At 42.5% G+C, this 22039-nt stretch overlaps 3 protein-coding genes across 5 annotated transcripts; 2 read left to right on the top strand and 1 right to left on the bottom strand.

The window, feature by feature from the left end:
* The first annotated feature begins 826 nt into the window (after positions 1–826).
* On the top strand, positions 827–11965 carry gnb1b (guanine nucleotide binding protein (G protein), beta polypeptide 1b). The gene is made up of 11 exons (XM_008289165.1): positions 827–1203; positions 5706–5814; positions 5922–5960; positions 6043–6149; positions 6353–6416; positions 8115–8277; positions 8640–8706; positions 8816–9017; positions 9134–9350; positions 9436–9551; positions 10213–11965. Exons 2-10 carry the CDS (start codon positions 5758–5760, stop codon positions 9540–9542), a joined length of 1023 nt encoding a protein of 340 aa, XP_008287387.1. The 5' UTR covers positions 827–1203; positions 5706–5757; the 3' UTR covers positions 9543–9551; positions 10213–11965.
* Positions 11966–12881: 916 nt separating this feature from the next.
* Positions 12882–18129, top strand: tardbpb (TAR DNA binding protein b). Of its 3 annotated transcripts, XR_520474.1 has the most exons (6): positions 12882–13671; positions 14411–14574; positions 15379–15528; positions 15636–15806; positions 15895–16956; positions 17637–18129. XR_520474.1 is itself a non-coding variant. In XM_008289154.1 (5 exons), the coding sequence occupies exons 1-5, from the start codon at positions 13431–13433 to the stop codon at positions 16384–16386; spliced, it is 1209 nt and encodes a 402-aa protein (XP_008287376.1). In that variant the 5' UTR covers positions 12882–13430; the 3' UTR covers positions 16387–17575. The 3 variants fall into 3 exon arrangements, 2 of the variants coding, with proteins under 2 accessions (XP_008287376.1, XP_008287365.1); XM_008289154.1 differs by lacking the exon at positions 17637–18129 and having other exon boundaries at positions 15379–15519; positions 15895–17575; XM_008289143.1 differs by lacking the exon at positions 17637–18129 and having other exon boundaries at positions 15895–17575.
* A 10-nt stretch (positions 18130–18139) lies between these two features.
* Positions 18140–21463, bottom strand: cenps (centromere protein S). Its single transcript, XM_008289064.1, has 5 exons — positions 21232–21463; positions 20888–21011; positions 18830–18863; positions 18667–18733; positions 18140–18509 (listed from the first exon to the last, which is right to left on the bottom strand). Exons 1-5 carry the CDS (start codon positions 21355–21357, stop codon positions 18396–18398), a joined length of 465 nt encoding a protein of 154 aa, XP_008287286.1. The 5' UTR covers positions 21358–21463; the 3' UTR covers positions 18140–18395.
* Positions 21464–22039: the final 576 nt, after the last annotated feature.

The following is a 22039-nucleotide window of genomic DNA, read 5'->3' as shown; positions in this document are numbered from 1 at the left end:
TACAACACCTGATGGAGGCGAGGATTAACTCAGTGGTCAAGAACACGTCACCAGTTCCACAGCTCAACTTTTAGTGGCTAATTTGAACTTTTTCCCAACTACAACGATAGAAACGAGACTAATTCTCTAAGTCAGAAAAGAACATTAGCAGGCTGGGTTTATAGTTTTGTCTTCTATTTATTTTAATCAATGTGTTTGTGTGTTAGATGACTGTTTGTTGCTCCAGCCTCTGTTGTAGAAGAGCTGCGAAACACTGCCACCTAAATGATTTACGATCATTTTATAACATTTCAGGGAAATATATATAAATATATATATGTAAGTGGCACCTCCCTAGAACTGCACCACAAAAAGATCAATAACAAAAAGTACTTTATTCATGCATGGAGGTCATTAGATATATGAGTGGAACACACTTAATAGCTTATTTATGAGTGAAACCCCTGCTCGGCACACACAGGAAGATATTAACATCGGACCACAGTATTTCCTAATTAGCTGGGGCTCAGATAATGTTGTTGACTCTGCTGTGAGAGGGCCCTGCTGAAACCAGGAACACCACTTCCTACTTCAGAAGCCAAGTTGACTGACTCAGCCCTTTGGTTCAGGCTGATCTAAACGAACACTGTAGAAAATAAAGAATAAAAAAAATGTCCCTAATGAGAAGCACATGTGTCAAATGAGACATGCAAAACACGACTGTGAGGGAGCGATAAGTGAAGCATCTCCAGTTGTGTAAAACTCCCGTCCGCGGCTCTTCCCAGCGCTGCTGCAGCGTGGGGTTTCCCAGCGCCGACTGCAGGGTTACCGCGCCCATCTCGTCGTTCGATGGCCGGACAAGAGTCTTGCTACGGAAAGGGCAGATGTTAAGCTTGGCAAAAGGGAGACAGTAAGCTGTCTTGTTGGATGAGGTATAGTGACTTTGAGAGATTAGCTCTTTTGTCAGCCTGGGCAGTGTCTTCGGTGCGGGGCCAGTGGGTGTGATTCCCCCCTCCCATCTCCGGTTGGCTGACTGAGGTTGTCAAAGCTCCCCAGCCGTAGCCTGCGTTCGGGAAGGGCTGCTCCTCGGAAAACTACGCTAGCTCGGCTGAAGCTAGTTAGTGAGCTAGCGCTGTGGTGCTCGTTGATGCGTGGATCGGAGGTACTCGCCGTCTCGCTTTCCAGTCAATGCCCAAACGCAAAAACAGGCGCAAATTGAATCAGGTAAGGTGAACCGGAGCTGATAATCACGCTGCTTTCACGTCTTTCGCGGCGCCCTTTGAGGCCGTTAGCTGGTAAAATTTGTGGCGGAATCGGAGTGCCCGGGGGTGGGGTAGCAGCAGCTAGCATCTTAGCCGTTCAGTTAGCGGCGGCTAGCTAACCTTAAGTTGGCTGTTTTATCTCAAGCAGATGCGGGCGGCTAAGCCACCGGAGTGTGTGCAGCGGTGGAATCCCGGTGCTCGGTATTAACGGCGGATAAGCAAATTTCTCCACAACTCATCTCCGTGTCACTCCAGTGAATTTAGCCAGGCGGACTGCTGTTAATGTCGGCTTGTGGCTGGCGTTGAAGCAGCGCTAATGTTGGCTGTCAGCGGTGGCCCAGCGGAGGGGGCTTCTCGGCCTAAAATACTTAAAAGTGCTGGGTGGATAAAAGCCCAAAAATGTATTCAAGACCAGTGTGGTGATACCAGTGACCACTTTGGGCTTCGCAGTTTGCATTGCACTCGAAATGTTAGATTTAAAGATGTCAGTTGATGATGACACACTGGGTTGGGCTGGAACAAAAACCGTCCCGTAAACAAATTAACAGCGAATATTGGTGGTTATAAATAGGAGAGCCCCACTAGTTCACATAGGATCCATGTATATGTGGACTAGCTGGGCTTTAATAAGCAGACTCTCAGCAGCCGCGTTAACACCCTGTTTTTACAAGCCGAACAAATAAGTTAGCTTATCGCTGCCTCCCTGCAACCAGGCGGCCGCGCCGGTGCAACGCCTTAACTTTAGTTCGCTAGTTATTGATCAACAACCGGCTAATTTGGCATTTATACCGCGATGGATCCTAGATGGGCATTTCCTTCATGTGAAACCACCACAGCCAGCTATTGCATTTGTTGCTTACTGAAGTGAAACAGGCCACCGCCGCCCGACCTTGCAGTCTTTACGGGCTCCTACGAGATTAGAGAACCGAATAAATATACGGTGTAATCAAATCAACCGGGGCCCGTTGGCTTTAACGAGATTGTTAGTGTGTAAGTAAGTGGATTTCTGCAAAGCCAGTCAACAAGCCTGCTTCAAGGTTTCTAAGCTAACTCCATAGCACTCCGTATAATTGCGGAAGAGCAGCGGAGTCTTCCCCAAAGTGGCTGCTTATTTTACATTAGAAGGCTGTTTGGTTTATGTGCCGTAAAATACACCGAGACTTCACGTTTCATCGACTTTGCCTGTCTGCTAGACATTGATAATTAACGAGTGAAAGTGTGATTTAATAAAAATGACAGTGTTTTATTGAACACTAGCTCTGCCCTGCCTGCAGGCCTACCCTGTCAAGGCTGCTAGCAAGCTAGCTAGCGGACAGCCGTATGCAAGATGGCGTTTAGCTGCATCTTCTCAGATTTCCATCAGTGCAAGTCATATTATCGTTACCCTGTGCAGCGCTCAGTAAATGTGGAAACTCGATCAGACTTAGTCAGATGCTAATAGTCTGTTCCTCGGTATTTTGCCACCTTATTGTGCAGAAGTGCCGTAATTTCCCCCTGAAATAGCCTCGGCAGACCAGCCGTCTAAACAAATAGGAACAGAGTGAAACAGCTATTCAGCAGCCATTCAAATACAATGCAAAATATGTGATTTGATTGTGACAGTGTTGTAGGCAAATCACAGTCCTGCACACAATGAGCGGTTCAACTATCAGTACAGTGCATACAGTGTTGGGTAAACTTGTGCACAGAAATCCCTTTAGTCAATATTCATGTTCATGCTACTGGTTTGTACTTCCTTAGCTTATATTGTGTCACGCAGAGACTCCATGTCTGACTTTTTCTTTCTCTCTCTCTCTTTTTTTTTAACAGTTCAATGTGCATGTTTCAAATTCATTTTGATTCATCAATAGGTTTCCTGAGAATGTGCATTTGTGGAAGTAAGTGGGGCTAATTGTACAGTAAGTGGTTTCACTGACAACCGGCAGGAAGGATCCGTGTTAGAGCTGCAACCGCTGGCAGCTAGAAATCCAGGCACTTTATCAAAGCAAGTGGCTGGATTTGTTATGTGTAAAAGAATTAAGATTAAACTCATCCTTTTATGATTGGGATAACATATTTCTAATGCCTTGACAGGCTTTTGCCAGCTGTGTATGTTAGTGGACATGGATAGGATTAGAGACTCATTGAATGAGGATTTTAGCTTTTAGGATTATGGAGTTGCTCAGTGATATTGCTGGTTATGGCTCTTTCTATGATCCAGCTTTAGACCTGTGAAACGTTGCATTATCATCGTTTAACAGTGCAGATAAGCCGGCCCGTCCTCTGAGAACAGATGTTTACCTGCTGCCAGACGGATATTTTTTCATTTAACCAGAAATGTAGGAGACACCTTGAGAAGGAGCAGACGCAGACTGCCCTTAAGGGACCTGTGAGCAGCGAGAGAGCTGCGACTCCAGGCTGTTTGCCACTGCTCATTGTTTATCATGCAGTCAGCTGACCCTGATCAGGCGCTTGGAAAAGAGAAGTGATGAGGGAGAGGAACTCCTTAACTGTAAGCATCCACAGAGGTCAACAGGAATTTATTTTATTCTATTTCCCTGAATGTGAACTACTTCAAACTCACATTTATAGCCCGACTTCAGGCCAGCCTACATTTGCATTCAGCATTGCAGTTTTTGGTATTTGCTCTTAAAAAAACACTTTTCCATTTTGTTTTATCTGATTGAAAACAAAATGTTGATATCATTGGAAAACACTTTCACTATTTAGTAGCGATAGAAAGGTGTAGGTGAACCGTAAAGCTAAATAATTACTACAAAGTTCGATTTAGGTGGTGTTATTTTGCTAACAAATCATTATATATGAGGCTGTATGCAACGGTTTAGACGGCAATAAAAGATTTGTTTAGTTGTTGCGGCTGAATGCATGTTAAGACGGAATGATATTCGTCATTTACAACCATCAGCATTAGTAATTATCTTCTAAAAAAATAATCTGTTTGAGAAAAGTTATGATGGCGATCTGCTGTCACTGGACGATACTGAATAATAATTACATTCCATGACACGTTTATGATAAGATTAATGCGTATAAGAGGATAACCTGTGTAAGAGAGGTCAGCCAATCAGAGGACCTAAAAGGTAGTCAGGTAGAGAAGAGTTTCAGTCTGGTCCTGCAGCCTCCACTGACAGGTGTACTGACACCAGGTAAGGTAACTGGGAGGGAGGCTGGTCAGACTGAACGGTGCTATTCAGCCTTATTTAAATCTGCACTAGTCTTAAATTGCTGGTTTTATTCGGTATTCTATTTTAAGCCCTTTTTTTGTTTAGTGATGTTGCACTTTGAGCTGTTAAATGCAAAGAAGTTGGATTTTAATCTTGAAGGTCATTTTCAGCCTTTTGGAAGTTTAAAAAAAAAATTATTTTAAGATGATGCAACTGCTCAACATTCAGTTGTTCCTGTTAACCTGTAAGAAAGAAAAATGAACCGATGTCGCGTTTTGTGCGTGCGTGCATACTCGATTTTAGTTTTTACATCGTGCACGATTCGGTGTCGCAAAAACTGTTTGCAGTTTTAAACTTACAGGCTCGAGTGTAATTGCATAATTGTCTCCGGATGTAATTCAGTTCGATATGCTTGAATAATTAATTAGATGGATCCGTGTACAAGGGTGTCCATTTTACGGGAAGCTGGCAAGAGATTAGTGAGTGTTTGTCGAGCTAACAGTCCCACCTCGTTGGAAATATCACTATATTTCTTAAGGCAGTCACAACTGTCGCTTGTGTTTGTGCTGCTTTTTTGGTGTCACCTTTGCAAAATCTACTTTTTTCATCTTAAAAACCTGAACTGTGCATTTGTCACAACATGCTGCTGAAGTCGACTGCTGTGAAAGTTAGCCATAATACTGAATTATTATTACAGAGTTTTAATGTGTTTTTTCTGATATTGGAGTCAACGTACATGGAGTTGGTGTCCTGTCCAGAACAGGCCGTTACACGAGGACAATTTGCTTCTGAAAAGACAAAGAACTTCAAAGTTTTCCTTAATAATGTATTAATTAGCTTTGGAAATTGAGACTAAAGACAGTTAAACGTACTTGTACTACATTTAGGGCGCGCTGCTTGTATCACGGCTAACGAAAACTGTATTAGGTGAACTTTGAGTGTGCCTTTGGGTAGCTCTGTATTAATGTAAGTGGCTTATTGATCAGTTGGCTAAAATTCTGAGTATCCCGGGGATTGAGGTCAACAGGATAATGACTGCTTTTCGGATCACTGGAAAGTCATGCCTCAACAGGATTTGTCTGGCAATCTGAATTGTGTGTCAGGATTATGTTTGTGACATTGAGGTGGGAAAGTAAGGTTGAACCATAAACTGTACGTTGCATAAAAACAATTCAAACCATCTGTTGGTTTTGTCCGGTTTGAGCTCCTACCCACTGTACTTATTGTTGGAAATTAACCTCAAAGATTTACATGAATGACTAAAGTGCTGCTGCTCTTTTTTCTTTTTTCTTTCTCTTAGATCAACAAGTGCCCCAGTAGCTGGAGTAAGGTAATTAAAACAGCAGAGTAAAATGAGTGAACTGGACCAGTTACGCCAAGAGGCAGAGCAGCTCAAGAACCAGATCAGAGTGAGTAACAGCACCTTAAAATATCACTGAAAACGTGCAGGTTATACCGATAAGATTGGTATGAGATGGTCAAATGCTGCTCTAAAAAGTTGTTTCCTGTCTTGCAGGATGCCAGGAAAGCATGCGCAGATGCCACACTATCACAGGTAACGTTGAATACAAGAAGTCACGTCTTTGGTTGAACAAGCGTTTGGTCTGAACTTAACCAGAGCTCCTAATGTTTTGCAGATCACAGCTAATATTGACCCCGTTGGCCGAATCCAGATGCGTACAAGACGAACGCTGCGGGGTCATTTGGCTAAAATCTACGCCATGCACTGGGGAACAGACTCCAGGTAAACGAAATGCTGGGATGTAGGACTTGACACTGATGCAGCTCGTATTGTCTTGTTTTTCAGGGATGTTTTTCCTGCAGTTCTCTTTCGTCAGTTTTATTTAGTTGTATTTATGACTCTGGATAAAAATAGCTGTTGTGTGACAACTCCTTTAAAAAAAACAAAAAGCTGTGGTGTTTATATCACTGTTCTCCTTTTTGTAGGCTCCTGGTCAGTGCCTCTCAAGATGGCAAGCTCATTATTTGGGATAGCTACACCACAAATAAGGTGAGCCGTGCTGTTTGGACGATGGGGTGTTATAGTGAGAGTTCAATCAGTGGCGTCTAATTGGGAAGCAGAGTATGAACGGCAGCAGATGATGGCATGTCAGTGCTGCTGTCTACATGCTAGTAAAGTGAACAACTCGTACAGTTTAAAAGCTTCAGCCACTTCAAAGTAAATACTAAAGAATGATCTCTGTGTCTTTGTAAACCTGCTGCACTGTGTTTAGTGGTATGTACCGCTGCTTGTGGAAGTTATACGAAAGTTTGAAGAGAGGGAAACGAATTCCTGTGCTGCCTTCATTTTGAAAATACTCTACAGGGTTGCAGATCAGCTGAGAGAGGCATCTGTGGCCTCTGCCTCGGGGCTGATGTGTCTGTTCTGTGTCATGACACCAAGAAGTGCACTGTTCTGGTGCCTGATAAATAACTGGACCTGCCTCCGCAGACAGAAATGTTAAAACAGACGTTTGCGCTGCATCAATTTCTAGCGTATTGAAGAAGCTTTTAAAGAAGTTTAACTCGCAGCGAAGCATAAATCCAGCTGGGAATTAAAAGATTAAAGGGTCATCCTTCCAGTGTATCTCGAGGCCCGCTGAGGAGATTGCAGGCTAGATTGAGGTCAGATTTGTAGAAGGGGGATACCTTAATGCACAAACACATCTGCTAAAAATACAAACCTGAAACCTCTCATTCTCATACACATTGAGAGCCTGACTTCAGTTGGTTTTAGGACCTTTTAAGTCTTCTTTGGTGGGTCTCTACAAGCTTTGCACATCTGGACTTGTGCAGTTCTTCCCGTTCTTCCCATCAGATCTTCTCAGCCTCCATCAGACTGGATGAGAAACATCTGTGAGCTACCATCTGGTGGGTTTAAGTCTGAGCTCTGACTCCAGCACTGTCAGAGACTTGTCCCGGAGCCACTCCAGCATGATGTTGACTGTGTGCTCGGGTTCACTGCGGCGCTGAAAGGTGAATCATCGTTCCAGTGTCAGGTGGCTGCACTCTGGACCTCTGTGTGTTTGGCTGCTGTCATCCTTCCCTGAGTTCTGGCCGGTCTTCCTGTCCACACCGCTGAGGAGCAACCCCATGACACGATGCTGCCACCACGCTTCACTGCCGGGTGGTGTTAGCAGGTGGTGAGCAGCGCCTGGTGTTCAGTTCTTTTACTTCGAGTGACTTCTGTCCAGCTGCTCGACCATAAAGGCCCAGTTGATGGAGAGAACATCAGGCATGGTTCTCCTTCTCTACAGAGGAATTCTTGTTGCCCTGATGCACGTCTTGCCTCAGTGTCACCACACAGCATTTGTTGAACTTCCTAACTTGGTTTTTGTCCTGAAGCTCATTATGACATGCGGTACCTTATACACACACACACACGATCATCTTCCTTTCTTCTAAACTGTGTCCAGTCCAATAAGTTTGCTCTACATCAGGGGTCTCCAACTCCGGTCCTCGTGAGGTTTTGGTTTGGAGGATAGTAAAGCGACTGGAATCGTTTCTTTTTGCACATTATCAGAGTAGCACGTCGCCTCAGCTTTAAAGAGCTTCCACGGTACTGAGATGGTTGTCCAATGACGTGGCATTCTGAAGCTTGAGTTATTTTGTTGGGGTATAAAATCTACAAAAACACCGCTCAAGTTTTAGCTTCTGGCTTTTATTTCCTTTGACAAACGGACCTTGTGTGTGTCACCTTGTGTTCCAGGTTCACGCCATTCCACTTCGATCTTCCTGGGTCATGACTTGCGCATACGCACCTTCAGGAAACTACGTGGCCTGTGGCGGCTTAGACAACATCTGCTCCATTTACAACCTGAAAACACGTGAGGGGAATGTACGCGTGAGCCGCGAGCTCGCCGGACATACAGGTATGGCGTTTTTGATTTGTCCATCTGCCAAAAAATTCTCAAACATTACAGTAAAAGTCAATTAACAAAGTATTGGTTTAAGTCGTCCCTTCAATATATCAGCTCCATACAAAGTGTTGTCTGAAAACTACAGTTGCATTGGACTGAAACGCTGGCATGTTGAGGTGTAGAAGAGTCCGCGTTGTGTAGAGAAACTTAAAGGATTATTTGAAATGTACACTTCATAACCTTTAATCTGATCTGCCTCTATTTGATGTCAGTAACTCAGATTAATTGTGTGAATGAGTTAAATACAAACTGCTAGTTCTAGATCTGCAGCTCAGTTTTATGTTAATGACCTCCTCTGGTTGTTTGTCCACCAGGATATCTGTCCTGTTGTCGCTTCCTTGATGACAACCAGATTGTTACAAGCTCCGGAGATACCACTTGGTGAGTAAAACATTTCGTCACTGAACTATCATCCAACGAGTATTAGTATTATTATTATAAGTTTGCGAGCTGGCTCTGAGCTCTCTGACTGGTGTGCTTTACTCTACAGTGCACTTTGGGACATCGAGACCGGCCAGCAGACGACCACGTTTGCCGGCCACACAGGGGATGTCATGAGCCTGTCGCTGGCCCCCGACTCGCGGTTATTTGTCTCTGGTGCTTGTGATGCGTCTGCTAAACTCTGGGATGTCCGAGAGGGCATGTGCAGACAGACGTTCACCGGCCACGAGTCTGACATCAACGCCATCTGTGTACGTTCTCTATGAATTCAAAACATTTTGGGGGGGATTTCTTTTTAACCAACACTTGATGCTGATGTATTTTCCTCGACTAATGATTTCTTTCTTTTTTTTATCGCCACTTTCAGTTCTTCCCTAACGGCAACGCCTTTGCCACGGGCTCCGATGACGCCACCTGCAGGCTGTTTGATCTGCGTGCCGATCAGGAATTAATGATCTACTCTCATGACAATATCATATGTGGCATCACCTCCGTTGCATTCTCAAAGAGTGGCCGCCTTCTCCTGGCAGGATACGATGACTTCAACTGCAACGTGTGGGACACACTAAAGGCCGACCGCGCCGGTTAGTATCTGAAGTCAGACAGTTGACTTGTTTTCCTGGTGTTATTTGTTTCTTGTGCACTGACATGGTTGTGGTTCTTCTGTAGGTGTGTTGGCCGGACATGACAACCGTGTTAGCTGCCTGGGAGTTACTGATGACGGCATGGCAGTTGCAACAGGATCCTGGGACAGTTTTCTGAAGATCTGGAATTGAAGCCTGAAGGTCTCTCTCTCTCTCTTTTGTTTTTTTTTTTATTGTTTTATTTTTAATTCACTTGTATGTAGTCCTCGTCCCAAACCTGTACACTTGTTAGAGCCTCTTGTCACGCCTGGCTGGAGCGATTCATACAGGTTTAAGAATAAAACGTCTTTCCGTTTCTTTTTGCCAGACTGTGTTTTTGAGACATCTCTTAGCTTTAATGGACGCTGGCATTCTCTTTAGACTTGTGTGATTGGCTAAACATTGTTGGCCCTACACTCTCAGTAGTTTCTAGGTAAATGCCAAGACAACTCTTGATTTTCTTTCCATACAAGACAGAGCAACAAAAACCCCACTTAATGGATGCATACCTGCTGTATTACACCACATATGTAGTCATCTCAGACAGCTGAAGCTCTTGTGATGCTGCTGCTGTCAGAAATGTAGAAAGTATGTTTTGTTCTATCATTATTGTGCTGAATTCTTTAGAGACTAGTGGTGTATTACGTTTGGCAGGCTCCCCAATAACTCTTAGCTTGCTCTGTAGCTGCTTGTAGACGTCTTTGCCCCCTCAGGGCTCGAGATTATACATGACAGGAGATCAAAACAAAAAAAAGAAAAAAGCTAAATTGCAGATCGGATTCGATGATCACGTCCTAAATTTCCGTCTGTTTCTGTTTCCCAGATGTTCTTTTAACTCCAAAGTTGACTGGAAGACCATTACAACTTGAGAATGTTCACAGCATCTTCTTCAACACTGTTTAAACTGACTTGGACACCACAAAAAAAACGAAGGGAAACCAATGCCTTTCCTACACAAAGAAGAGCACAATTGTTTATCACCTAGTTAAGAAAGGATCTCCTGTGGTATCAAATCAGAAACTTGTGCATTCCTTCTTGGACCATTTTATGTTACCTTGAAAGAGAAAACAACACTATCATCCCATGCAAATGTGTGCGTCTTGAAAGCAAATGTTGGAGTGTAATTGTACAAATTATTTAACTTTTTTTTTTTTTTTTTTTTAAGATTTCTATTCTGATGGTTTGTTATTCTTGATGGCTTTCTTTTTTTTTTGTCATATTTCTTTTAGTGGTTTTAGATATGTTTGAATTACAGCTTGTCTTTCTAATCCAGGTAAAAATCATATAAGACAGATGAGAAAAACATGCAGAAGTAAAAGCTTGGATCATATTACACGAGCAGCTTTCAGAAATGTCCATGATGTATTTATATACTAGCTGTTTTTGTTTCATCACAGCCTTTTGCACATGAAGCTTTGCCTCTCAACTAATACTATGTTAACTAACCAAGCACATGCTATAAGTTATGAATGCTCATTCCAGTACAAAAGGAGTTATTACGAGTAAATTATCCAGTTAACCCCCCTTAATTCTTGTACATGCCTTCGTCTTTTTGGTGGGAAGGGGTCGGGGTAGCAAGGCAGGTGCTGAGATAACTGAGGCATGGCTCGATTTTACTATACGGAAAAGGGGGTTTGTGTTTCGTATCCACTTTTGAGTGAAACACCTCACCTGACTTAAATAGACACTTCCTTTGCTTGGGACTGCAGTTGCAACTCTGTGAATGAAATGTACAAATCAATGTCTGAAAATAATGGTCTGATGTTTTAAGTTAAGACATTTAATTTTGTCTGCCATGAGTTAATTTAGATGTGCATGCTGTAGACTTGCTTTCAATGGTGCAAAAAAAAATCCTAGATTTTCTTTTGTTTCCGAAAAGGAGAGTAACCTATCGATTGAACTTAATAGAGGCCGATTTTTTTTTGGCTCCAACTCTATCATGTACTAATACTGGTAACGCTATGCACCAGAGTGAGCGAGAATGGAGACAGACTTAATATTGACTGCATACTTAGTGTAAATTATGCTTACCAGTTCTATTGATGCCAATTTTGTAATAATTATAACAATCATTGTGAGAATTCTATCCTTGACGAGTCCTTTTTCTCTCCTTCAGATCTTCACACTCGATGGAACAAAAATGTCCTCACATACTGTCCATACTAAAAAAAAAAAAACCAACTTTTGTACATTTTTTTTTTCTTGGTCTTAAATTGAAAATCAGAGCATCTGAATGACAACATTTCACTGTATACAGAAGCACTTTTGTTAAAGTTGTGACATATTTTCACTTTTCTTTTTCTTTTTTCTTTTTTTTTTCTTCTTCTCTGCGATGATGTACAATAAATGTGATGTATTCGTGTGTGGCCACAAGTGAAAATGCAATTCAACTGAGATGGATTCCCTTTTCTCTTTCCATTAATATTATAGAGCTCTGCACCCTTATGTACCTTTTCACTTTTTGTATTTCATTTCAGTCTGTTGGTGTTCCACGGTGAGCTGGATGCAAGATAGATACTGTACTAAATTGTACTGTTATTGATTGAAAAATGTAATAAAAAGCTGTTTGAGATCTCTTTTTTTTGTTGTGTTGAATCCAAAAGTGCTATACTTCCCCATACTCAGTCATTTAGATTTATCATTTCTCTGAAGTAGCAGCTGTTTTTTGCACCAAGCATTTAGGCGTTATCGTACATTATGTGATCGTTAAAGGATTTGGCAGATCTAAGAAGAAATCCTCATGTCACACCAGCTCAAATCTACCAAATATTTATGAATGGATAAAGATTTGTGGGTTCATAATTATATAATATTATAGATGGCTGGTGTCAGTCCCTCATCTTCTAGTATTTATGCTTCAATATACTTATAAAAGGTGCCTTTAAAATAGTTCTAGATTGCAAAAATAGCCAATTAATTCAAATTATGTTGACTTGAGTATTTATACTGCTATAATTTTGATTTGAAACTCCATAATGCCAATCTCCTCTACACCTCAACATCAGAAATAAGATCAAGGGGTTATAAAAACAAAACAAAACAGGCAGATCTCATGTCAGCGTTTACATCGTCTGACAGAAGCAAACCTTGATCGTTTGTAGCTGGAAATAAATCGTTAAGATCGCAGCTTTTAATCTGAACTCCAAAAAGCTGTGTGTCAAAGTTTGTGCGTCTCATGCGGACCGCCATCTTCCCATCTCCAACCAACCAACGTAGCAACTAACGGCAGCTGCAGTCGTGGATGAGATAAACCTGGACGAGTCCACTCCCTCCGAGGGGGGAGAGCAAAAAATAAAAGCGATTATCAACAGTGCAATTCAACGGGTTTTATTGTAGTACATCTAAAAACGAACTATTCATAACACAACATTATTAGTCTTATGATTATCACGTATGAGCGAATTATTCACTAACTATATTAGAAACACATTCAAGACACATTAACCCCATGAAATGACGCGAGCCGCTGTAATGACGTAGTTCGCTGTTCGCTCAGATAGTGCCATTTTGGTAGGCCTTACATGGTGCTTTCAATTGTCGCCTCGTGGAAAAACATTGCCGTGAGCTTGTGTACTTCACTTTGAATGAGGGACGAGACGAACGCGTTGTCAAAGTTGTTCCGCTTCTTCCGCCTGCGCAGCGCACTTTGAGGAACTCCGTTTGTCGAATTACTTTGCGGGGACATCGTGCGCAGTTTTCATTAAGAGGCACATTCGAGCGGTCGTCGTCCGGTGTTGACGACACAGCTCCCCGTCCCAGCGAACAAAGGAACAGTAAGGCCGATGCTCGCTTGCTAGCGCAGTCCAAGGGAAACAATCTATATGAAATTATTCAAAGTAAAACCCGCCGTTACGCCATTTTTGTTATAGTGTCTTCGCTTGAGACGTCTTTGTTTCAGATTAAACAAACAATTTAGCCTGACTCATTCAGTCCCGCTAGCAGCGTCGGCTAAGGTTAGCCGCGATTGTGGACAGCTAGCGAGCTAACTGCTAACTTTAGCGCTGTTTTGATCCAGGCACTAAGTTTTCTTTTCGGGCGAAAATGGCGGAAGTGTACATTCGGGTGGCGGAGGAGGAAAACGAGGAGCCCATGGAGATCCCGTCGGAGGACGACGGCACGGTTCTGCTTTCAACCGTGGCGGCTCAGTTTCCAGGGGCATGCGGCCTGCGGTTCCGGAGCCCCGTGTCTCAGTGCATGCGGGGAGTGCGTCTGGTGGAAGGGGTCCTACACGCGCCAGAAAACGGATGGGGGAATGTCGTGTACGTGGTGAACTATCCGAAAGGTGAGTGTGGGTGCACCATCCGCTACTAGCCACTTCATTTAGAACAGGTGCCCAGGTGTGATGGTATTTATAATTCATGATGTACCCTTTGCACACTGGAAATAGATGAGAATGACGCGTGGTTTGCCCACGCCCACCAGAAGTGCAAGTTCAGGCGCTAAATCCATTCACAAAGTTAAGATCCACGCTTCTACAGTGTGTGTTTACCGAGGACACCTTGCCAAAGCAGATATTCAGTAAACAGTGTCTTCCTGGAGGTCACATCTTGTGTTGAAGCTGATTTAGAGAGGCGTTGATTGAACTTCAGGGTCACTGTGAAGGTTGTGGTTGTTGATGTCAAGTTAAGTTCACTCAGGGTTCTGTTCAGTGGATATAAGCAGTTTTGTCAAAATATTATGTAAAGTCTGGAGTGTAATGACATAGAGATAAATTAGAATTGCAGTTTCTGACATAATAAAGTTGAATTGTCACCTCCTACAAACAATTTTAATCAACTTTACAGATGAATGACTCATAGAAGGATGTTGTTGCTTTAGTTTTAGTTTGTTTACGTGTGAACTGTCAAAGACAAACATCAGTTTCGTTATACTTCAGTCGTTCACAGTCCATCAAATACTGTGGAAGGAAAAACGCCAGTGAAGGACGATCGATATCTAAATGTGAACAGCACTTTGCCCTTGTCCAGCTTTGCTCGTGATGAATGTTTCCAGTAATTCTTTCCGTGTTGATCACATTTCAGACAACAAAAGAAAAATGGAGGAAATCGATGCCTCTTCTGCTGTGAAGATGAAGCGAGGGGACATGAAGACGTCTGATCTGATCGTACTGGGACTTCCGTGGAAAACAACCGAACAGGACCTGAAGGACTACTTCAGCACGTTTGGAGAAGTCATCATGGTTCAGGTATGATTTTAGTATTAACCCTCATCCTGTTTGCATATTTAACACACTAGAAGTTCTGACTCGGCTCCTCGGGGACCCTGAGGATGTCGTACTTTAACCACAATAGCAGAATATTATCTTATTGCTTCTCAAAACAATAATGTAATTAATATCATTTGAAAACAGACGGAGAGTTAGTTAATTTGCATACTGTGAAAATTTAAAAAAATAATAACTTTTTGTTGCTTTTGTCCCAAGTAAACCTGCTATCCTTTTGATTCTGGTATCATTTGTTTTCAGCAATTTCAAGTTATGCCTTTATATTCTTTATATTTGTGTCAACACCAAAACCATCCAGTCTTGATCTACGTGACACTACTGCCCACAAAACAGCACCAGTTTCAACCAGAACTATATCACATTTATATATTCTGGGTTTGTTACAGCCAAACTACATTAAATGTTTGTAGTCAGACCTTTCCTTCTCACACCGTCCCTCTACAGCCTCAAAAATGGTTGCGTATGTGCTCACTTTATAGCTTTACCACCCTGATAATGTGTGACACTTTAAATTAGGACCCAACATGAACTCAATAAACGGTTCCATCTATTTGGAAATACTTTTGTCTGGGGTCCTCTGGGGCTACATGTATTTTTCTTTAAGCACAAATTCAAACAGAAATGGAAAATGACAGAATAAAGCACCTGTGAGATGTGACAAACATACAGTTCTGTGTTTTGTGGGTGTCACCTCAGTAGGATGATCAAAATACCCTGCAGTGTTGATGACTGATGTTAATTACTGGTTGTGTGTCGTTCTTTCAGGTAAAACGAGATGCCAAGACCGGGAACTCCAAAGGATTCGGCTTTGTGAGGTTCACAGAGTACGAGGCTCAAGAGAAGGTGATCTCCCAGCGCCACATGATCGACGGGAGATGGTGCGACTGCAAGCTCCCTAACTCGAAGGTGAATATGGTAATGTCCATGCGTATACCCACACTTTATAGGATACACAACTGCGTTAACATCGTTGTTAACACTCTATAATGCGTAGCTTTTTTTCTCCTCCCCCTCGTTTACAGCAAGGTCCAGACGAGCCGCTCAGGAGCCGGAAAGTGTTTGTAGGCCGTTGCACAGAAGACATGACCACAGACGACCTACGGCAGTTCTTTATGCAGTACGGAGAAGTCACAGATGTCTTCATCCCCAAACCATTCCGTGCTTTTGCCTTCGTCACGTTTGCCGATGATCAGGTATTGTGTAAAACGCTCGGACGGTGGTTCAGTTTGTAGTGTTACCGATGGCCAGATGACCTGATCCAGATCGTTTCTTCCCTCGCAGGTTGCCCAGTCTCTCTGCGGAGAGGACCTTATAATCAAAGGAGTCAGCGTTCACATCTCAAATGCTGAGCCCAAACACGGCAATAGGCAGTTTGATCGTACAGCAAGATTTGGAAATGGTTTTGGAGCTCAAGCATTTGGTAGCAGCCGTAGTGGGTTAGGGAGCAGCACCAACAGTAGTCTGGCTAATTTCGGCTCCTTCAGTCTGAACCCGGCCATGATGGCTGCTGCTCAGGCTGCTCTGCAGAGTAGTTGGGGGATGATGGGTATGCTGGCTAGCCAGCAGCAGACGTCCACCTCAGGCAGCACCTCCAGTGGAACGAGCTCTAGCAGGGACCAGAGTCAGTCTTTCAGTACAGGCAACAGCAACTATGGCACCAGCTCGGCCGGCCTCGGCTGGGGAACAGGGTCAAACTCTACGACCAGTGGTAGTGGGTTTAACTCAGGGTTTGGGTCCAGCATGGAGTCAAAGTCATCTGGGTGGGGTATGTAAGTTAAGTGTTTGTATGGTAAGTATTGTGAGAAAGAGAGTCTTTTCGAAATTTATTTCTGGTGTTAATGCGTATCTGAAAACTTAACACTTTTGTGGAAGATGTTTTGTACATTTGGAAAAAATGCTAAAGATTTAATTTAGAACGTGTCGAAGTGAATTGTTTACCAGGATGTCTGACTAAAGTGCTATTTTTGACGTCTCATTTGTTTGTATCCATTTCAACTGGATTCTCTAATGCATGTATTGTGAAATGTGATAACCATTTTGAAAATGCATGAATGTTTGTGGTTCACCATTATCCGGCTTTGTCACCGACCTAAAAGGCAATCTTGCATTGGGAAGAATCTGGTTGAAACCTAAATGTTTTTAAGTGCAACTTTATTTGCAGTCAAGTTCTATGGAAAAGCCTTCATTGAAATCTCTTCTGCAGTTCACCTCTCTTCCATTTTCCCGTGAGGAAGCTCCTCTTTGGCAGCATTCTTGGGGTGATATCGGTATCATTCTCCCTCTTCCCACCTGTAAATGCTATGCCATCAAAGAACGGCTTCACTCCGCATGTTCTAAGAGACGGTGGGTGTTTTCACTTTTATCCACTTTTAAATGGAAAGAACTGCGCAACTGACATTTTAAGAACTGATGAGTGCGATTGAGGATGGCTTGTGACGAAGAGTGAAGCGATGATGAGTGAGCGAACGGAGAGACGCGTGAAACGGACTGGTTGTGCGGTGAAAGAGCCCAAGTTGACTGCTTTCTGAGTGTGTGAGTGGAAGCTGCAGATGCTACGAGCGCCTCCCCCCTAACATGGACATTCTTTAATTAGTACTTCAAGATTTTTTCCTTTTTTTTTTTTTTGTTTTTTTAATCTTTGCAAGTTTTTTCCTTACTCTTAAGTATGTCTATCAAGTGCAGAAATATCAAAATGTAGTGGAATGTTGTGATGAATCTTTGTACTGCTTATATTATCTGATTTGAATGCTGTATGGTGTGTGCTTTCATGTTACCGAACCGATCTGTAAGTGTGTACTTGATGTGGATGACACCTGCTGAAGACTCTGGGGGACGCGAGTGATAGTGTGAGAACGTGGAGTGGTGTGTCCAAAGGTTCCCAGTAGCTCTTTGTCTGTGAGGTGCTGAAAAACATGTCAAATGAAGGGAGTTCTCTAATAAAGTTCATTTGAATAGATGCTTAGCTGATACTACTTGAGTCGGTTTGTCAAATCATAAACGTCTAATTCGATTCACATATCTAGGGACCTTGGGCTCTGCTGGTCGAGGTCTCCGTTTGAACCCTGACTGAAGTCTGTTCTGAAGGACGAAGACGGAAGTTCCAACACCTTTAGTGTGTGGCCTTCTCAGACATGACACGGGGTAGTACCTGTCTTTTTGCTGCTTTTTGATGGCTTGTTGGAGTGAGTTATCCCTTCTTCACAGCTACTTCTAAGGTTAGCGCCAAGCTCCTGGGGGCTCATTGTCTTCATTTCAACTTCAAGCAGTGAGCTCAGCAATGTGGGATCAGCTTTCCAAACCACACTGTCTCTCCCTGATTCGGCTGTAGTCGTAGTAAGAGGACAAATGTCACATTGCTGGGCCTTGAAATGGGGGATTTTTTAGATGATGTGGGTGGTTTGCTTGACAGTGTTAAGTCTCGAGGTTTCCTCAAGGGCCAAACACATTACAATTAAGACATGTGAGATTTGTAATTTACACTCAGATACGATAATGTAGAGTTTTTACAGTGAACATCACCACACAGTACTTTAAAAATAAGGCTTTAATGTTTTTTAAATCTGTGCCAAATGCACTTGACTGTCCAGTAGCAGGTCACACAGCAGCTGGAGGATGCTTGTTCTAACACCTGCAGAGACTAGGATAGGAAACCTCATGTTGTATGAAATGCTCCCGTAACCGAGAGACTTGATGACTACTTGGCTCACTGTCTTAGTCAGTCTTCATGTTGGTCTGAATGTTGGGCACGAGTGAGACACTGCAGGCTTGCCTTTGTCCTGTCCTTATTCTCTGCTGTCCTCCTCAGTGTCTCTGCTCTTCCTCTTCCCAGTGCTCTTCTTTTTCAAATCCCTCTGCTCCTGGGTCAGTTCTTCACTTTTATTTTGTATGTAGATGGACTGAAATAAATAAAGGCAAATTAAACAGATTTGCTGTCTGCTGTAGAATATATATCTCATACACAGGTTCTGTATCACAGTGAAGTGATCGGGACACTGACAGGAATGTGTTTGTAGACTTGGTGGCTCCAGTGTTACTGATGTGACAATAACTCACCAGTGCAGTGCTGCGACGGGCGACGAGTTTTACATCCTCGGCATTGACGGTGCTTCTTTTAGCATGCCTGAAATCACACGTAAAGACATGTACATAATTGTAGGTTGGACTACGAGAAAAAGTACGAGCTTAAAACGACTGTTAGACAAATAAACGTGCTCACCGTGCAAAAGCTTCCAGGTCTTTAGCAAATACATCTGAAAAGTAAAACCAGAAGTGAGATGCAATTAAAAAAAACATGTTGAATATTTCATCCAGCACCGTTTACATATAAGAAGTTAGTTCTCAGTACTTTTCAGTTTTGATTGAGCACAGACGTGTTACAGAAAAAGGCTTCAGTGAATCCTGTTAACCCCCAACCTGAAAGTCTGTAAATGATTTTCTAGCTGCAGGTTTTCAACAAACACAGAGTTTGTCTCCAACCTTCCTGCCAAACCGCTACGAGCTGTCGGACATGTTTAACTTCACGGTGCAGCTTATTTCAGTAGATCAGAATCTAAGCGTATAGATTTGGTTTTAAAACATTTTTTATTACCCAAATAATGGTCTTTGTCCTCACATTCAAATATTACACATCCTCGATGATCCTGTGAGTGCCAAGTTTCCCTTCACTTCAACATTTAGTACAACTTAAAGTAATTTTATTTTTAAGTCTGAAGTTATACGACACTCATCAGTAACGTCTCAGGTTGTGATTAGCAGCATCACAGCTACTACATGCTGAAAATGTTTTAAGGTTTATTAAACATTTCTACGACATACTGCACAGTCATGAAAGCAATCTGCTGCAACTTAAATAAAAGATGGAATTTACATTTTAGCTGTGTCCCTTTTCTTATCATTTGCATAAAAGAGGAAATCTCAGGTACAAGTTTAAATCTGTAAACAGTCTGAGAGGAGTGGACTGAGTCTGGGGCCTCAACAAGGCAGAAGTGACCCTGCAAAAAGTCAAAAGTCAAACAAACATATTTAAGTATCGTACAAGGTTTTAACCTTATCTAACGTAATCTGATTGTGTTTTTTCAAACCAAAGAAAGGGTTTTAATGCTGCTCCGTGCAAAATCTAGATGACAAGTGATGTCTCTATTTTAGAACTCAGTCTTTTTTTATGTTTTCACTATTTTGGGAAATATTTTTAGCTTCATCGACATGAGCTGACAGAAACTAAGGAAGCAAAATATGGGCGGTGATTTTATAAAACAGGCGTCCTGCCTGGATTCATGATGTCAGTGGAGCACCACAAGCCAGTGTGTCTTAGCTAGGGTTCTAGTAACGGTAGAAAAAGTTATTAGTGATGCATTTCTTAGGCGTTGTGGTTGTATTACGGTATCCTCAATTTGAAAGTAATTACCAAGCTGCCTGAAAGCTGCAGAAAGAAGATGAGACCATGATTTTAAAAATGCACATTTCCATTTTTATCAAGTTGTAATAGAAGCCATTACTGCAGTAATTCAGTCGTCTCAGGTAACTGGTAGGACGTGTAAACTCTGTCAAACTTTCTGTTGTGTATTTGGTCTCATGGTCTCCACCCACAACTGTGCTGCCTCAAACAAGAATGTTCACATTCTCAGATTTGTGGATGACATCAGAACCAGCGGTGAAGGTGGTGTCAAAACAACAACTCTGACACTCAACAAGACCAAGACGATGACAGCAGGCCTGAGGCAGGAGAGAAGCCAACATCTGGACTTGTTGTGCATCAGTGGGTTGGAGATGGAAGGACAGTTTGAACCTTCAGGCCATGAGACCAAAGAAACACTCTGAAGCCACGGCTACCTCTTCCTCTGACCACATCACCCACTGATTGAACTTTGCAATGCTGTGTATGTTCTATCTTCACCTTTTGCATACTTTTAACAGAGTTTTATGCACATAGTGTTTTTGCCCAGTTCTCTGTGTACCTCAGGATGTCAGAGTGATTCTGTAAAGAGCTTAACCACAGCTTTGGCAGAGACAGCAAACCAAGAATGTCACTGAAACCACAGCTATAGCTGCATATGGCTCTAGAATGTAGTTATAATACAACACGTTAGAGATTTAACAGGATGTCTGAGTTTTAAGTTAACATTTCTGCCTGTGTGTGCCTGATGGTGAGTTTTAAGTGAATATGTGTTCCTGCTGGTCAGTTTTAAGTGAATATGTGTTCCTGCTGGTCAGTTTTAAGTGAATATGTGTGGTGGCTGCTGGTGGAGGCTGAGCTCGTCCAGGCTGCTTCACCCACCACACTGTCTGAACGCCGTCTCCGCTATGGCTGCTACGACCTGCCGGCTGAACTCCCTCCGGTGCTCCTCTCCGACCTTCTGACACAGACGACCCACCGTGTAGTGTACAGCTGCCTTTAGCCTCTACGATCAGAAACATTACATGTGATTTTAACACATCAACAGGGGGCCAGACACTTCTTCAGCATCACCACGTCGGCTGGAGGCGGACAGACGTGTTAGCTAAATGCTATAATGTAAATGTTAGCTCCGTTAGCTAACGACACTGTCAGCTTTGATCATGTAAATGTTAGCTACAGATAGCATGCAGACACACGAGTTAAAACGCTGCTAAAACTCTCACCTGGTGAGTTTCGTCTGTATCCACTGACATTTTGCTGTGGGGTAACTTTGAACCAACCAACTGAAAACAACGAGATTTCCTCCACAGCTGAGCTAAAGTTACGAAGTTTGGAGGGAAACGAATCATAAAACGGAAGTTTGACAAACTAAACAAGAAGCAGCTGGTACACACATCATTCAAGAACTATTTCTGACAGACAGGTTCTGGACGGAACCGTTCACTGAAAACAAAAACTCGCGGCAGAAATACATCAACAACCAATGACGCGCCTTCTTCTTCTTCTTTAGTGGTTTAGTGGTGAACCGTCGTAAAGGCGCATCACCGCCACCTACCGACAGGAGCTGGCATTAAATATACAGTCGTCCTCAGATGTATTCATCTCCTTTCATTAAAAAGGAAAGGCAAAACTCACAACAGTCACTCAAATAACTGGAAACTGAAAAAAGTAATAATAAATAAAAATTTCCTAAATTATAATTCAGTGAAATAAGACGTTGCTTTTGAATTGTGGTTAAAAAGAATAATTTTTAAAAAACAAGCAAAACTGTCTTGGACCAATGAGAGGCCTTTGCTGATGAGCAGTGGACCAGGATACCTGTCAACAGGTGCACAAGTCTGACTGAGAGTTACAGAAAAAAAAAGAACATTTTTCAATATTTTCTGACATTCTGGAGACCAAACAAATGATCGATTAATCACGAAAATAATTGACAGATTAATTAACAATGAAAGTAATCGCTAGTTTCAGCACTGATCAAACCTTTCTGTCCAGTTTTCAGTCTACTTGTTGCCACTCTCTCCTCCTGTT

Source organism: Stegastes partitus, unplaced genomic scaffold, assembly GCF_000690725.1.
Source record: "Stegastes partitus isolate 25-593 unplaced genomic scaffold, Stegastes_partitus-1.0.2 Scaffold14, whole genome shotgun sequence".
In the NCBI taxonomy this organism is placed as follows: Eukaryota; Metazoa; Chordata; class Actinopteri; family Pomacentridae; genus Stegastes; species Stegastes partitus.
Note: the sequence above shows the minus strand (reverse complement) of the source record. Positions and strands in the feature narration are given on the sequence as shown.